We start from the raw sequence: 17,046 nt of genomic DNA, 5'->3' as shown, positions 1-17,046 counted from the left end.
GGTCAGTTTCCTGACATAATCATCCATTTAAATGTAATTAAATATAAATTATAATATATTATGCGTCCTTTTAGCTATATAGTGCACCAGCTGGCATGTTTTTAGAATGAGTGTGTTGTTTTACCTGACGGACTTCCTGGATCATCAGTCGTGTTGTGGGTCCTCGTCTTCTTCAGGAATCAACAAAACCTCCAGAAACACGCGACTAATGAATCAGGGTCTTTATTTCTGAGAGTGAAACTCAGTTTGACACATAGAAACACATTTCCTACTTTCACACGCATACAAAAAGTGTCGACACGGTGTGAAAACGGGGGGTTTGAACCACGGCGTCAGGCTGACAGATGAAGTGAGGGTGAGATACTGTACATACACGCGCCTGAGACCTGACGGCTTTACATTTACTCAATGGTCCAACATTTAATATTGTAATAACCTTCAAATTAAAACAACAAAGATGTCCAACAGTAAAAAGATACAAAGTTAAATCACTCGTTTCCTCTTCGACTCTTCTTGTGACTCTTCTTCGAGCTCCTGCGGCGAGAAAGAAACGGGATGATCAGACATGACTGTTCAACAGAGACACATAAGAAAACTCAGCGTCTCAGGCGTCATCACTCTTTTGTTCATCAGCTGAGAGAGATCATGTGACACAATCAAAAGCTCCAGAAGACTCACCTCTCCGGGGACTTGGAGTGGCTGCGGTGTCTGCGGCTTCTGTTGTGACCTGGTTTGAAATAATGAGAGCTCCTTCAGAATAAAAGCCCCAAAACTTTCACCAAATCATCACATACGCAGGAAGGACTTTACATTATCATAATCACCAACCTGCAGGAAAAATAAACATCATCTGCTCCTGTAAAAAAAGCTTTTAGCTGAGTAGTTTGAGTCAGCCTTGGGCATGGACAGTGTGGCTTTGACAACTTAGCATTTTCTAACCCCTCGCTCCTCTCCTGCTCCAGCCTCTCTTCCAAATATGGTCACTTTAGGCTCCAAAAAACCAAGAGGGCGACGGCAAAAATGACAAACTGAGGCTTCAACACTCCAATGAATGACGTGGCTAAGTCCACTATTCTCAACAGATTATATCTCTTTTTTATGCATCATCCAAAGTTGTAGTTACATTAATAATGACTGCACACTTAAAGGTTAACTTGCTGTGCCTTTTCCTCAAAGCTCGCAGATTGATTATGCTGCCACCTTCTGGCAGAGCGGTTCTCTACCGCTGATAAAAAAAATAAGCATTAAATTGCTCAAATACAGTTCATTAGATTTGTTTCTAAATTAATTTTCTCGTTTACATTCACACCCCACATTCACACATGCTGCGTCCATCAGAACTGAACTGCCTAGTCGTTCCTCCTCGTCTCTGTTTAACATCAGTGCCTAGAACAAGAACCTGCACAAAATGGGGTCATTTTCTTGTTTTTAAGTTCCCACCTTCACACAGGGGTGCTACAGAAACAAGTCTCTAAACACAGACCGGCTCATCTGACAGACTGTTAACAGCATTGAAAGGCTTAACGAGCAGGATTCTCCACATTAAATTATTCCCTTTTAATCATCACTCATCATCCAGGAGAAATGTGAGCTGGTGTCTGCAGAGGATCTGCCCTTCAGCTGTTTCTGTTCTTATTACTCTGCTGTGTTTGGGACATTCTGGACGTCCATCGCTGGGCAGGTGTGGAGCTCAGCCGACAGTCTGCAGGTTTGGACTCAATGAAAACATGGCTGTCTCTCTGCTCTCTCTGCTCTCTCTGTGTCTGCTCTGTCTTGTCTGTCCCTCTGCTCTGCTCCCCTCTCTGTCCTGTCTGTCTGTCTGTCTGTCTCTCTCTCTCTCTCTCTCTCTCTGCTCTGCTGTCTGTCTGTCTTAATGCTTGCATCTCTATGAGACGTGAGAGGGACGTCACAAAACGTCTTCATGTGTCGTACTGTGAATGAGAACAGTCCGCTGTGTCGTTGCAGAGCTCCAGGTGTGACGGAGGGCGGAGCAGACAGACACACAGTCTGCGAGGTCGTACGGAGGTGTAGACGTGTTTTTGTTTAACCGCTTTGAAACAATCAGAAAATAACGTTTTATTTCAATGCTTTATTTACATTAATGGCGCTCGCTCTCTTCACTTCCTGTCTATGTCACTTGACAGCAGCGGCTCTCTCTCTCTTTTGCTCGTGTCAGATTTGGGTTGAAAGTCTGAATGTAGATCTGTTGTTGTTTTAAAGCTTTGATACCTTTAGGTAATATCGAACGTAAAAATAACGTATCATTTTAAAACGTGTTCTCGAACATTTGACAACCTGCTGGTTTCAGTTTCTGTACCTGGGGATTTGGAGCGGTGGCGTCTGTCCCTGGACCGGCTGCGATGTCGGCGGGGGCTTTTGCTGCGATGGCGGTCTCTCCGGGGCGATGGGCTGAGAACACAACAACATATATCTGTGAGGGTGAACTACAAGAGTAATGTTTGATGGTGAAGAAGGTCTTCAGCCAACATACCTTCGCCTCTTTGGAGATCTGCTCCTCCTGTGAGAAAAAAACCCAAAGGAAAGATTTAGAGCTGAATTTATAACCACTAAGAAATGCATTTTCTCTTGTACACATATGACCCACATCAAAGAAATACAGACTCTTAATCTGTCAGTAAATGTGAGGATAATTAAATCACAAACCGTCTGGGTGAGCGACTGCGTCTGTAACGAGGTGAAGGAGAGCGTCGAGGTCTGTCGTTGTCGCGATAACTTCGTCTGTGGGGTTCGGGGGTCTGGAGTCTCTCCGGCTGCAGGAGGAAAAAAAAGACAGCACATTTTAAAACATGTGGACGGACAACCGAGGATCAGCTGAGCTGGTTGTTAAATATTTGATACGATACATTAAATGACCAACAAGCTTAAAAAGGATTAATTCATTTACATTAGCTCAGGACACCGGTCCACTTTTGTTCCATAAGGTTAATTTAATGTTTTACCTTCTCCTCCTCCTCGTCCTCTTCTTCACTGCTCTCCACCTCATCCAGATCTTCCTCCAAAGCACTGATCCGAGGGTCCAACATCTCAGCCTCCTCCAGGACATGTCTCTTCTGTAAAACACAAACACACACATCAGTGGTTAAAACTGTACCCTGCGTGTGTGTGTAAGTGTGTGTGAGTAGACATTGCACAAACGTACCTGAAGCCTGGGCAGAATGATGTCACACATCCTCTCTGCATGAAGAAGCTCGTCGATGAACTCGTCCACGTGCATCAACTCGAACTCTAGAACAACAAAGAGAGGTATAAAAGCAAAAGTGATTTCATCATTCCTCCACAGCATAATCAGCTTTTCAGCAGAGTCTCCAAACACCTGAAATATAATTTAAAGGAGCAAATTAATGAAACAAGGGGAGAAAAAAAAGCCTGTTTTTGAGTTAAAGCCTCTGATTGAAAATGGATGAGTGAAGCAGAACAACAAAACATGAATTACAAATGTGCGGGTCTAGTGCTGCTTCTATTGGTTAGTTAGTTTGTGTTATTGCGTGGCTTTACTGTTTTGAATGGTTACTTCAGACCCTACACAATATTTCTGTAAACCACAATAACACAAACAAAGTAACCCTGACCTACAGATACAACGTACAGAGCACCCAGATGATTACTGTTCTGTTCTTGTCAGACTCCCAGGAGCCACTTTGTTACACAGCTAAAAGTACTGATGTAAATTAATCACTCGTGGAGAAAACTCACCTCCATTCCTGTTCTGACTCTTGATTTTTCTGTAATCGTTGTACAGCGGCTCCAGGTATTTGTAGCAGTCCACCGCAGTGCCTGTTAACCTCATGTACATCGCTCCAAGTAAACGAACATATCTAACAAAAACAAGAGAGCGCAGAAAGGTGGCGGTCAGAGATCCAGAACAAGCTCAGTATGGGTAAGTAGATATTATCTTAGCTTGGAAGCACAATCACTCGAACTTTGAAAGCTGTTTGTAGTTTCTAGAATAAAAAAGGTTACTCATTGTACACGGTTTTCACACTATGACACCTTTAAAATGAATAAGAAATTCATCTTTTTGCATCTGAAAATCGCTGTGCAGGTGTTCTTTTATATGTTTTTGTCTACATTTAAATATCTCAATTAGGGATGCATGATATTGTATTTTTGGCTGATATCCGATATGCCAATATTTTCCAACCCTTTTGCCGACTGTCGATTTCCATACTGATAAATTACGCACATTTTTTTCCCCACCTCAATGCAGGGAACATCAAGTCTCCCCTGTAGTGGAATTGATATCATGCCTGCTCTTTTTGTAGTGGCCCACTGGCAGATGCAGAAATAACATAACACAGTGCTTTTCAAAATGAACACATTCACTGGGCAATATAAGAAAAGTACTGAAACTTGCCATAATCTGCAGATACCAATAACGTGCCGATAATATTGTGCATCCCTACTCTCACTAGCTTAAAACTCACTTGAAATCTTCATTTTTGATGAACTCAACGATGATGTCTTTTTCAGGTTGAATCTGCAGCATCTTCAAGGTGAGGCAGAGGAAAGGAGTGGGCTTGATGTTTCCACCATAAACTCCACCAACGTACTTCAACTCCATGGCTTTGTCAACAACCAGCTCAGCTGTGGACGACACAAAATGCACACACTTCATTAACAGTCGCTGTGAAAAAAAAAAGATAAAAAACACAGACTGCTGACACAAAGTTTGAGGCTCGCTGTTGATCAATGCTACGCCCTAAACACATTAAAGTGATGAGCAGGACGGCAACAGTAAACAAACAAACATTCAGACAGACAATGCCATTTTTTCATGCACTCCATGATCTTTTAACAATTAAGTTATTGTGTTACCTCTTGGTTAAAAGCAGCAACTCCAACAATCCACCCTCTTATAATGATGTACAAGAAACAATAGGCAGAAAAATAAGCAAATGGCCAATTTTCTAAATGAGTTCATAATTTCGAGCTTTCGCCAAGTTTAAACAAAAAGGATAAAAGGTTTACAATTTCAAAAAAAGACAAATAAGGACTTGCACTTGTGTGTATGAACTGCACTGATTAGTCAATCAATAGAAAATGTATCAAAGGATGTGATGATTTATACAGTAAACTGAGTATAACACAGAAAGTAAACTTCCCTTTGCGCTCTTGGAAATTAGGATGTTTATTCACAGCACTTTTTGATAATGTGTTGGTAATGAAAATGATATTAAATTTGTGTAACACTGTTGTAAAGCTAATTTCTTTTTTAGCTTTTGACATAGTAAAACAGATTTAAGAGCTATCTTATGCTACCTAGTTAGCTGTGCTGACGTGACTATATTTACATGTAATTTTTAGACAAATAATTTAAAATATAGTACATTAACAAACATGTTCCTCAAATCGTTAAAGGAACATCTGCTTCATATATTTTAAATTTACTGCAGTACTTTAAAAAGAGAACAGATAGTTATCAGTTAACGTTTTTAACCTTAGCCTTCAGGAAGCTAACATTAGCTCGCTAGCTAACATGCTACTTACCGGTCAAACCGAAGCATTCCTCCTTCCAGTATTTAGACTCGTAGATTCGAGTTCTGGTAATTTTCTCCACCAGATACTGCGGGTTGGTCCCGTGTATACTGTTAGCATCTTTTACGGTTCTGTTTGCCATCGGATAGAAAAAATATTCACTCGATTGGCATGCACACAACAGCAGGAGCCTGTGAGCCACAAGCGGAAATAACGGATTTCACTTCCGGGTCGTTATCTTCATAATAAAACCGTCATCTCCGAAGCATTCTGCAGGTGCCGCTGTTTTACAAGTTTTTATTATATCTAAAATTTGAAAAATGGCAACAAACCATGGCTTGTGAGGAAAAGAGTTAATAATAATAATTATAAAAAAAATCATACTGAGGAGTTATACATGTTATGATAATAAAAAAATAATGATGAAAAGTTGATTTGGAGGAAGTTATTTTAGATATGTTTGGTCAAAGAGCATATTTAAAATAGTTCTATGGAACTTGACACTTAATGAATAAGAAAAGGCACTTTACAAAATAACTACATACATGAATAAATAAATAGCAAAATTGTATTTGATTAGCTGATAAGGTGGTATCTTCAAGAGTATATGTCGACTAATAGCTTTGATTATTTTTTTTAATCACAGGTTTTTAAATGTGTTTGAAAATTAAAGTTTAGATCTGTATGTTAATATATAATACAATATATTTATTAAGTTAAGAATTTTTTTTTTTTTTTTAATGAAAAAAAAAAAAAGAAAATGAAAGAAAATAATGACATGTTATCCGTTGCGGGAGAAATTAGGATTGTAGAATATTAATAATTATTTATGTTCTTAAAATAAAACTTTTGTAACAGAATATGATAAAAGATCCAACTGAAAGCCCAAAACATTGTGACATGTACACATTTAATAAACACATGTACAGTCATTATTGGGATATATTTGCAAATAAAGTCATTATCATAAAATCGGGTGGTTTAATTTATATTGATAATTTAAATAACTGTTGTTTTAACAACATTTTTTTTACAGGAAAAAGCCTTAATTTCGAAAATGTAAACGCTTAATGTTATACACCCGGTACAGTAGGTGGCGGCCTCCACCTTTAACGTTACTTGGTAGCCCACCATTAAAACTAGAGAAGAAGAAGAAGACGGAAACTACGCAATTTTCGCGCGAAATGATGTTGGCAGTTGTGCACGTAACAAGACTGCTACTGAAAATCTAAACTTTTCGACCCGGGTTTTAAATTGAAGCTAAACGGCTGCGTCCCTGAACTAACTTCTTATTTATTTTTGTATTTATTACCTTTTAATCTAAAATCGTGAAGCAGAGCGCGAGGAAACAAGATGAAGTACTTCACGAGACTGAGAGTCAGACGAATCTACAAGTGGCGTGGAGAGCCTATAAGTTTTAACAGGAAGCTAAAAACATATGAATATAAGTAAGTTCTAAGTTTCTTTCATTTTTTAATATACTTTCTTACTATATTTAAAATCTCCTGCTGAATTTTTCCATCATTTTCCGGATTTTAATGACTTTTATTCGTGTACTGACCGCAGTCATTTTTATTCTCATTTTTATATTAACTTTTTGCTTCACTTCCTTTTGCTGTTTTCCCACTTGTTCTGTTCTGTAACATTTTCCACCTAGTAGAAATCATTTTTCTATGATTGATGAATATTAGTTAAATTAAGATTGAATCTATGCACCATAAAGATGGCCATGATGCAACTCGTAAGGAATTAAGGCTGTTTAGCACATGGAGAATACATTTCAGATTGCTGAAAATAAACATATAATGTTGTCACTAGGTCTGCAAATTATGATTATGTTATGCATTGGCCATTAATCTGTTTATGTCCTTGATTAATCAACGAGTTTTTTGGTCCAGAAAATGCAGCTCGGGGTTTTATTAAAGCCAAAAATTATGTCATAACATTAAATGAATAAATCTATAAAAGAATAGGAATATTAAAAATGTAATATAAAGATAAACAACGTACAAAAGATTGCAATAGAATAGTTTTTTACATTTATCTCTGTACATGAATATTTATACATTTTTGAAAATGATATTTTCACTTATTTTCTTTGTTTTTTAATGTAATTTATTTGTTTTGATCCGTTTATGTTGGTAATTCTACTCCCTATTTTTATTCCTCACCAAATATTTATTTTTAAAATATATGAATTTCCGAATTATTCTCCCAGAGGATAAACCATTTGAATAAGAAGAGGAAAAGTGCAGAGAGATGGATAGAAATTGTGTTGAATTTGATGTCTTTGTGTCAGCTCTCTGGCCATCAGGGTGGAGGGTCTCCCGAGGACCACCTTCATTAACATCGGCCAGCACATCCTCATAGAGGGCGAGGATGAAGACAACCCATACGTGGCCAAAGTCCTCCGGCTGTTCAGTGACGGTGAGTCGCTCTCAGAGGCGCCACACATGATTTCCTCCTCAAAGACTCGTATCCGAACGTTCTCCCTCATTCTGTGTTCAGAGAGCGGGAAGCAGAAGAAGGCGGTGGTTCAGTGGTTTGTCCGCGTGTCTGAAGTGCCTTTAAGCAAACTGAAGCTGCTGGGCAGAGAGCCGCACGCGCAGGAGATCTTCTACTACGAGGGTCGCAGCTGTGACGAGGAGGTCAATGCCGAGTCCATCCTCAGACCTGTGCAGGTGAAGGACCAACCTGCTTTTTTTTTTTAACTGAAATGAATTTCCTCTCTCATCCTGATTGGTTACACGTAAACCTGGAGGTACTGACTGCAGCGTAATCCTTTAGAGATCAAAGTACGTCCGCTAAAAGTTCTTGTTTTTGCCACTGACAGCAAGTCACGCAATAAAGCGAGAGAGTGTCTGAGAGAGCGATGTAACGTCTGTGTGTGGTTAAAACAATCATCTTCCTCTGTAACAAAAAGGTCTATCTCTGTAGGGATCCTTTCTGTCATGTTGTCACACACTTAGAATAACAATCTGAGCCTGTCAGTGGAAACAACAACAACTTTTAGCGGATGCACTTTGATCCATCATTGATGATGTTGCAGCCATTAAACAATGGATGTGAATGTCTTTTGTGCTTGAGGTCAACAAACTTTTCAGTCCTTTCTCGTAGGTGAAGCACCTGGATGGAGCTGCTCCGTTCCCAGACTCTGGCGACAGAGAGACTCTGTATGTGAAGCTGTCCTGGGACTCTAAGACCTTCAGAGTGGTGGCTCCTGCTCTAGTAGACTCCTCTGAACATGCTCCAGCTTCCTCCCCTCCACCCTGTCCCAAACCTTCCCTCCCCCCGTCGCCCCCCTGCTCCCCGCCTGCAGCAGCCCCGGCGTCTCGAGGCCCAACTCGACGTGCCCTTCCAACTCCAGACCTCACCGTCATGCGCCGAGCTGCGTCAGGGGAAGTGCGATACAGCAGAGCCACGGCGAGCACAGGGAAGGTCGGTCATGCTGCAGAAGCCGAGTCTCTGCACTCGGCCACCAAACTGTCGGCCTCAAAGTGTCTGAGCGCCAAGAGGAGGAACGCCTCGCAGAGGACGCCCGGCATCCGCAAGAAGCTGGAGCTCCGCAGTGAGTTTTCTAAAAGCCGACACGTTTCAGTCACGTGTACAACCACAGTTAATGTTGGTGAGGATATATAGCATGAAATAAAACAGAACTTTGCCTTTGCTCACTTTAGGACCAGTTTTAATGTATTATGTGTTTTGTGAGGTTGAGTGATAGCTGTAGATTTAGAGGGATGGCAGGATTTTGCACAAATGTGTAAGACTTCTGCAGGAAATGGAAGTTGCAAAAACTTTGTTATAAGTAGTTTGTATTTTTGATTGATCAATTTATAACCAAAAATCTAATCCCCTCTGCCTGTTAATAACGTGCCCCTCGTCCCTTCAGGTCCAGAGAAGAAGTCGATGAGCAGCGAGGACGTCCTGAGTCAGCTGCTGGACGATGACCTGGAGTCGGAGGTGATGTTGGCTCAGCGGCTGTCATCCTCTCCTCCTCAGGCACTGCCCCTCTCCCATCGCCTCACACCCCTCAGGAAGTCCCGCAGAGCCCCCGCCGCTCAGGATGATTACCCTCTGAAGCCCTCCAGAGTCGTCATGAACAAACTGTCCGGCTGTGAGATGGACAGTCCTCCGTCGTCTGCCACAGACGAGTCCACCAGGTCAGAGTTAAATTTCACACACTTCTACCCCCACCGCAGACCACTCCCAAGTTCATTTATGACCTCAGGAAACACTTTCCTCTTGAGTTAATGGTCTTAATCTCTCAGTTCTCCTGTAATACAGCCTGGTGTTCATTATGTAAATATCTGTCCCTTTTTAAAGTAAAATAGACGATTGAAGAGGGTAGGCTTCAGGACGGGGCTACCTGTGATTGACAACTAAGGCAGTATGAATCCATCCTCTCACTTAAATATGGCCAAAAAAACATGGTGGTGCTCCCAAAATGCCAAACTCGAGGCTTTAAAACATCACGCTGGCTGCGTCCACTTCTTACAAACAGTCCGTGGTTTAAACTGGTCATCCAGCCTCACTGGTGCCTCTTCCAGGGAGCTGATGGATAAAAGCCCTCAGCAGGGTGATGAGATGGAGGCAGGGTTACCAACCGGCTCGGTTAAGACGCCCAGAGGAAGAAACGCCACACCAAGGGGGAAGTATGCCACCAGGGGGCAGAAGTGAGTCAGACACCTCAGGCCTGGTGGTTGTTAAAACTGTGTGTTAGTCCTGGAGCACAACTTTACACCAATAGTTCACACTGGTGTTTGTGGTGGATTTAGTTTTGTGGCTCTGCACAGGCGGGTGAGGCTGTAGCTGGTGATATAATTTTACTATAAAGACTCACATCACTGAATTATTTATGCGGTAAACCCAACAATCCAATGTGTCTTCAAACAGAGCTTCCACTCCCTCTCGGAAAAAAGAGACGAGAATCCTGAAGGAACCAGCTTTGGGAGCGCTGTGAGTATCTAATTGTACAGAGATGCTGTGTTAGGTGTAATGTACAGTAACATAATGGGTAGTTAAATAGTTAGAAAAAAGACTCTTATTATAAGTGCCGATCTTGCCTGAGAAATGAGCACGTTTTAAGTTGATGGTGATGGTGGGAAGAAGAGTAGGAAGCTTTTTTTTAAACCAGATACAGCTGTTTCATCGCTAACTTCCAAGCCACCAAACTCCATTGGAAAAAACAGTAATTTAACCTCGCCGAGCGCATAGAGTGGCAGCTGTACTGTTGCCCGATCAGTTAGTTTGTTTGTGTTCTTGTGTGTAACCCACACATTTTGTTGAATTCAAACTAACTATTTAAAACACTAAAGTCACATAATAACACAAACAAACCAACCAATCAAGTCTGTGGTAGAAGAGAAACTCACTGTGTTCTGAGAAGTTAAATCACAGTTTTTCTGAATGGAGTCTGGTGTGTGTGCAGAGAGCGATGTAACGTCTGTGTGTGGTTAAAACAATCATCTTCCTCTGTAACAAAAAGGTCTATCTCTGTAGGGATCCTTTCTGTCATGTTGTCACACACTTAGAATAACAATCTGAGCCTGTCAGTGGAAACAACAAGAACTTTTAGTGGACGACCTTAGACCCATCAAGGATTATGTTGCAGCCATTACAGCCTGTTTCACTGCTGCAGGATGAACACATCTACTGGAACAATTCCCAAATCTTTTTTGCACCTTTTTAGTCATTTACACACAAAATATGAAATATGAATATGAAATAGGGCCCAGGTTTTAAAAATACTCAAATAACCCATTAATTTCCTGTGAGCCTGATGACTGTAGCCGATGCTAACAGGCCACAACGTTACCTGAATGCCAACAGAAGAACGGGACGTAGACTTGACTTTGTGTTTTTCCTTTTCAACCTGACAGATTGATCCATGTCATTAACATGTTGTTTATATGTGTGCAGGGCTGAAGTGGATCATGAAGACTCTCCAATGCTGCCCGTCACCACACCCAGGAGCTCGAAGAGGAAGTCCGCCCGGCTGGTGTCGTCTCGCATCAGAAAACAGCTGTGAGTGCAGAGAGGAGGAGAGGCTGAGGATTCAGAACTTCAAGTGTTTGTTCTCCTGGTAGAGGTGTGAATCTTCAGAGTCCTGAGCTTCAGTGTCTGTTTGATCAGGAATCTTCTGGAAAACCAGCAGGACCTGGACTCAGACGCAGAGGACGAGGACGAGTTTGTGCCATCCAAGAAGGAGCTGCAGAGCAGCAGCGAGGAGGAGGAAGGGGAAGAGGAGGCAGGGCTCGATAGTGATGAGGAAGTAGTGGTGAAGAAGGGTCGACATGCTGCTGCTCCTCGTACTCCGCGGTCGAAGCAGAAAACTCGCTCCTCGACCAGAACGCCACGAAAAACCCCCAACAAGAAGGTAAACAGCAGGAAACATCGGGATCTCAGAGAGGCTGTTGTTTTTCTTCCTTATGCCGTCTCCTGACTGTTTCCTGTCTCGCCTTGTCTCCTCTGACTGTTTCCTGTCTCGCCTTGTCTCCTCTGACTGTTTCCTGTCTCGCCTTGTCTCCTCTGACTGTTTCCTGTCTCGCCTTGTCTCCTCTGACTGTTTTCTGTCTCGCCTTGTCTCCTCTGACCGTTCCCTGTCTCGCCTCCTCTCCTCTGACCGTTCCCTGTCTCGCCTCCTCTCCTCTGACCGTTTCCTGTCTCGCCTCCTCTCCTCTGACTGTTTCCTGTCTCGCCTCCTCTCCTCTGACTGTTTCCTGTTTCGACAGATCACACCTGGCACACCGCGAACTCCTCATCGAGCCACGCCCAGCATCCCCAGCAGGTCGCTGCCGGCCCGACAGCCTGCTAATGTTCTAGAGGAGGCGAGGACGAGGTGAGACGAAGCTCAAGTGACCTCTGACCCCGATCTATACCTGCCGGAGTAACTCTTAACATCAGGGCTGCACAATGAAGCGTACAATAATGACCTAGATTACGTGCAGCATAAAGTAAAAGGTCCCAGAGTCCAGGGTGACGTCTCCCAGAATCTACATGATAAAATGAATGCAGTCGGTCAAACAGACGACCTGCAGAGTGAACTGAACACTAATTACTTGTGTACTAATGTGTGATGTTGTTGATGTGTATTAATGTGTGTATTTGTGCCCTCAGGCTGCACGTGTCCTCGGTGCCGGAGTCTCTGCCCTGCAGGGAGCAGGAGTTTCAGGACATCTACAGCTTTGTGGAGAGCAAGATCATCGACGGCACGGGAGGGTAAGATCCTGATCCTGCTGCTGCACCTGAAGCTTCACAGGCCCACTACCCCCTCCTGCTGTAGAGCTGGGAGGTTTTTTAACTTGTTTAGTTGTACAGTACGGTCAGATGTTTAGAAACATGGTAAAGGTCTGTGTGTTTTTGGGCAGTGGGGGAATTTTGGCATCCTTTTAATGTCCGTGTACAGATCCTCTGAATAGGAGAGGACAGTCTTTTCTCCATAAACACAGAAGACAAATAAATACACTTTATATTCACAGTGTGCGTTTTTTACGGACAAAAATCTTTCCTAAAAATGTAAACGTGACCTGTCTGTTTCAGGTGCATGTACATCTCAGGTGTGCCGGGCACCGGGAAGACGGCCACGGTGCACGAGGTGATGCGCTGCCTGCAGCACGCGGCCGACGTGGACGAGATCCCTCCCTTCCACTTCATCGAGATCAACGGGATGAAGATGACGGACCCTCACCAGGCCTACGTGCAGGTCCTGCAGGTGAGATCACACGTTTATCACCTGCACCTACTGACTGTTTACATTAGCAAAGTATGAAAATAGAGCCAAATAAAGTTCTTGTGTATATAAAGTATAAAAACCTGTTTGTGTTTGGGATATAAAGAAAAACAGACGATACACTGCGATGTTGAATAGAGCAATGAAAATGATGAGATGAAAGTACGGCCAGTCCCCCACCACAGAAGTAAAAGTATTGGAATGTGTCTTGGACTTCCAGCAGTTTTCGGTCTTTGTGCTAAGCTAGGCTAAAACTGTGCAGAGATGAACCTGACTTCCATCTTCTCGTCTGACTGAGAAGGAAAAGTCAGACTGTTTCTTTAATCAATCTCAGTTGAATTAAAACCGTGGTGCGTTCACTGACCGAGCGTCCTCGTCTCTGCAGAAACTGACGGGTCAGAAAGCCACGGCCGACCACGCAGCCGCTCTGCTGGAGAAGAGATTCAGTAACCCTGCACCCAGGAGGGAGAGCACCGTGCTGCTGGTGGACGAGGTAAGAAATGTTTTACATTTATTTTTCATAAAAGTACACAGCTGAAATGTCTTTACAGGAATGAGCTCTAGAACTGATGTAACGTCTGTGTGTGGTTAAAACAATCATCTTCCTCTGTAACAAAAAGGTCTATCTCTGTAGGGATCCTTTCTGTCATGTTGTCACACACTTAGAATAACAACCTGAGCCTGTCAGTGGAAACAACAAGAACTTTTTGTACTTATTTAGACCCCAACACACAACATAGGGCCAAGGTTTAAAATAGCAGAATTCCCCTTTAATGACCTCAGTTAGAATTAAAAGTGCAGTTTTCACGATGGAGCTCGACCCTCTTTAACCCTTCGTGTTGTGCAGTTGGACCTGTTGTGGACCAGGAAGCAGAACGTGATGTACAACCTGTTCGACTGGCCGACGCGCCGTCACGCCCGCCTGGTGGTGCTGACCATCGCAAACACCATGGACCTGCCGGAGAGGATCATGATCAACAGAGTGGCCAGCAGACTGGTGAGGCCCTTTTACCTCTGCAATCGTCCGCATCAGACCACGTCTGCTCCAGCATTTATCTCATGCAGTACACGGAACAAAACATTTGTCTTCCAAAATCTCCTGAGAGCGTTCCTTTAAAATGTCAGGGAACACAAACAGTCTTGAAATGTCTTTTTTTGTCCAACCAACTTTTTTCAGTTGACTTTGTGGCAATTCTTATGATCCTCTTAAATCACTAACAGTTGGTCGATCGACTAATACCTCCTGAGAAAAGTAACGCGTTAGATTACTTTTGTGTTACCAAAAATTAACCCCCCTGTGACTTGTTGCTCATGTGTGTTACATCATCAGGACGGCGTGTAGCCTGCTGTACGTCTACCTGTGAATGTATTGACTCTACCGTCTCTGCGTCGCCTCGGTTACGGCCCATAATCTGTAACTCTGCAGCCTGATAACAGGACTGACAGACGCAGTATAACCTTTACAGCTCTTTATGATGCTAACATCTGACAGTGAACTGGGCAGAGGCATACAGTAGTTAGGCACAGCTGTTTCCATGACAACACAAAGTAAACGCTGAGTTAGCTAGCTACACATGCGCACTGACACAGCTGTGTTTACCTTCTGCAGGTACGCAGCGACCTGCCAAGAAGCAGGAGAGAAACAGAGACAGAGCTTCAGGGAGTTTCTGTGGAGACAAAAGGGAAAAGAGAAATACGACAATACTGCGTTACGTTACTCGTTACAACAATGAAGTAATCTGAGTACTCTAATAGATTACTTTAACACGTTACCCCCAACACTGTTAATGGATTATTTAAGCATTTCAGGTGGAATCTTTTCATTTATTTACAGGTAGAGGGAATGAAACTGCCTCAGGGAAACGTTTTTCTTAAGCATTTAAATGAAATGGTTATTGAATAATTCATTGATAAAGCTTGCGTTTTAGCAAAAATAACACAAAATTGTAAACCTCCTGCAACATGCCACTGTTAAGCAGTAACATGAAATGAGTATTAACTTTAAATTTTTCAGCAACACAAATCCACGACATAAAGAGCCAAACAATGCCAGAAAAATAAAGACACAATCTGTAAGGCTGACTGACACGAGAAAGAAGAGAAATAAACAAAACCATAAACAAGAGCGATCAATAGATAGAATAGAAGCACCGAAATGATACAAATAAACTAAATACCAGTATTGAGCTGTTTTTCTGCGCAATAACAAACACCTTGACGGATAACAAGCGGCCACATGACGCTCTGTTTGTTTGAATGTTTGCAGGGTCTGACCAGGATGTCGTTCCAGCCGTACAGCTTCAAGCAGCTGCAGCAGATCATCACGTCCAGGCTGAACAAGGTGAAGGCCTTCGAGGAGGACGCTCTCCAGCTGGTGTCCAGGAAGGTAAACGAACACGACGTCTCTCGCACCTCCTCCTCGCACCTCCTCCTCGCACCTCCTCCTCCTCCTCCTCTCCGTTCACTCACAGTCCTCCTCTCCTTTCGCAGGTGGCCGCTCTGTCAGGTGACGCTCGGCGATGTTTGGACATCTGCCGCCGGGCGACGGAGATCTGCGAGCACTCAGCCGCCGACCCTTCTGCGTCGGGATTGGTTGGGATGAGTCACGTGATGGAGGCGCTGAATGAGATGTTTTCCTCCGCCTACATCAACGCCATCAAGTGAGACACACTTTGCTCATATTGAAGAAGCAGTGATTGTTTTGTAAAGGTGCGATGTAGCAGCCGTGATGAGGTAAAGTGACTGATGTGTGTTTGCAGGTGTGCGTCGGTGCAGGAGCAGCTCTTCCTCAGGGCGGTCATCGCTGAGTTTCGCCGGCTGGGATTGGAGGAGGCCACCTTCCAGCAGGTAATAATGAAAACACTCACACAGAAGAGTTCAAAATAGTCTACTTTATTAGTCATCAGCCTGTACATCCTGCAGTTTCTGCAGCCTGTGATATCTTCACGTCGCTTCTTTTGTCCTTTTTATTTACCATCATTAATGACAAAGACGAGCAGAAAGTCGCACATAAAATGATCCAACATTTGACTTTTTTTTCTTGAAAAATGACAAAAAATCGTTACCGATTAAATTTCTTTCCATCTGGTTCTGAACGTAGAGTAAGTCGTTCCGGTGAGACGCCAGGGTCAAGAAACCAAAATGTTTTACCCTACAAAAACAACAGCGGCCTGCCGCAGGCGAAGTGATACTGGATTTGTCAAGAGAGAAAATAGTGCCAAAAGAACGGCGCAGTATGTGAAATCCTAGGACGATGATTTTACGTTACGATCACCATCGCCTGCGTGTTGTTTGAATGAGGCTTTCTTGTTTCTGTAAAAAAAAAAAAAAGAGCATGGGAGCAAAACCATCGAAGAGCAAGAGCGTGGGACGATGCACTCAGTTTCCCCCTTTGTTCCGTCTGTCAGGTGTTTGTGCAGCACCAGGCTCTGTGTCGGGTGGAGGGTCTGCAGCCCATCAGTGTGTCGGAGGGCCTGGCGGTGTGTCAGCGTCTGGGAGCCTGCAGGATCCTCCTGCTGGAGCCCAGCCGCCTGGGAGTGCTGCAGCGGGTCCGCCTCAACGTCAGCCAGGACGACGTGGTCTTTGCCCTGAAGGCGGACTGAAGGAGGATTCTCCTCATCTTTTTATAGACCCCTGATAGTTTATGGTGGATGACTTTGTATTTGCATGTTCCCTGTTCTGTGTTTTACTCTGTTTTACTGTCTTATCTTTGATTGATATTCAATTCTAGACTTTTATTTTGGGAGAATATTTCCTGTAAAAATAAAAACCTCGTTGGCATTCTTTTATCTTTTTTGGCCCCGAGTGGTGTCTGCAGGTAT

The 17,046-nt window shown here is 43.1% G+C and overlaps 2 protein-coding genes across 2 annotated transcripts; one reads left to right on the top strand and one right to left on the bottom strand.

The window, feature by feature from the left end:
- Positions 1-206: 206 nt before the first annotated feature.
- prpf38a (pre-mRNA processing factor 38A) lies at positions 207-5,690 on the bottom strand. The gene is made up of 10 exons (XM_069680234.1): positions 5,509-5,690; positions 4,446-4,605; positions 3,715-3,836; positions 3,161-3,246; positions 2,961-3,071; positions 2,665-2,771; positions 2,492-2,518; positions 2,318-2,409; positions 679-727; positions 207-534 (listed from the first exon to the last, which is right to left on the bottom strand). The coding sequence occupies exons 1-10, from the start codon at positions 5,636-5,638 to the stop codon at positions 489-491; spliced, it is 930 nt and encodes a 309-aa protein (XP_069536335.1). The 5' UTR covers positions 5,639-5,690; the 3' UTR covers positions 207-488.
- A 1,065-nt stretch (positions 5,691-6,755) lies between these two features.
- Positions 6,756-16,887, top strand: orc1 (origin recognition complex, subunit 1). Its single transcript, XM_069680134.1, has 18 exons — positions 6,756-6,944; positions 7,796-7,923; positions 8,005-8,177; positions 8,614-9,064; positions 9,386-9,656; positions 10,044-10,169; positions 10,390-10,452; positions 11,416-11,520; positions 11,629-11,872; positions 12,228-12,334; positions 12,613-12,714; positions 13,036-13,207; positions 13,611-13,718; positions 14,073-14,222; positions 15,492-15,611; positions 15,716-15,885; positions 15,985-16,072; positions 16,633-16,887. Exons 1-18 carry the CDS (start codon positions 6,850-6,852, stop codon positions 16,825-16,827), a joined length of 2,868 nt encoding a protein of 955 aa, XP_069536235.1. The 5' UTR covers positions 6,756-6,849; the 3' UTR covers positions 16,828-16,887.
- Positions 16,888-17,046: the final 159 nt, after the last annotated feature.

This window comes from Semicossyphus pulcher, unplaced genomic scaffold (genome assembly GCF_022749685.1).
Source record: "Semicossyphus pulcher isolate SPU_LCO1_2020_fin unplaced genomic scaffold, fSemPul1.0.p SCAF_4, whole genome shotgun sequence".
Classification (NCBI taxonomy): domain Eukaryota; kingdom Metazoa; phylum Chordata; class Actinopteri; order Labriformes; family Labridae; genus Semicossyphus; species Semicossyphus pulcher.
This window is presented reverse-complemented; position numbering and strand designations above follow the sequence as displayed.

Coding starts and splice junctions, on each gene's coding strand:
- prpf38a (XM_069680234.1), bottom strand. CDS start 5,638: ATGGCAAACAGAACCGTAAAAGATGCTAACAGTATACACGGGACCAAC. Junction 4,606..5,508: donor GGAATGCTTCGGTTTGACCG/GTAAGTAGCATG, acceptor TGTCGTCCACAG/CTGAGCTGGTTGTTGACAAA. Junction 3,072..3,160: donor TCATTCTGCCCAGGCTTCAG/GTACGTTTGTGC, acceptor TGTGTTTTACAG/AAGAGACATGTCCTGGAGGA.
- orc1 (XM_069680134.1), top strand. CDS start 6,850: ATGAAGTACTTCACGAGACTGAGAGTCAGACGAATCTACAAGTGGCGT. Junction 6,945..7,795: donor CTAAAAACATATGAATATAA/GTAAGTTCTAAG, acceptor TCTTTGTGTCAG/CTCTCTGGCCATCAGGGTGG. Junction 12,335..12,612: donor CTAGAGGAGGCGAGGACGAG/GTGAGACGAAGC, acceptor TTGTGCCCTCAG/GCTGCACGTGTCCTCGGTGC.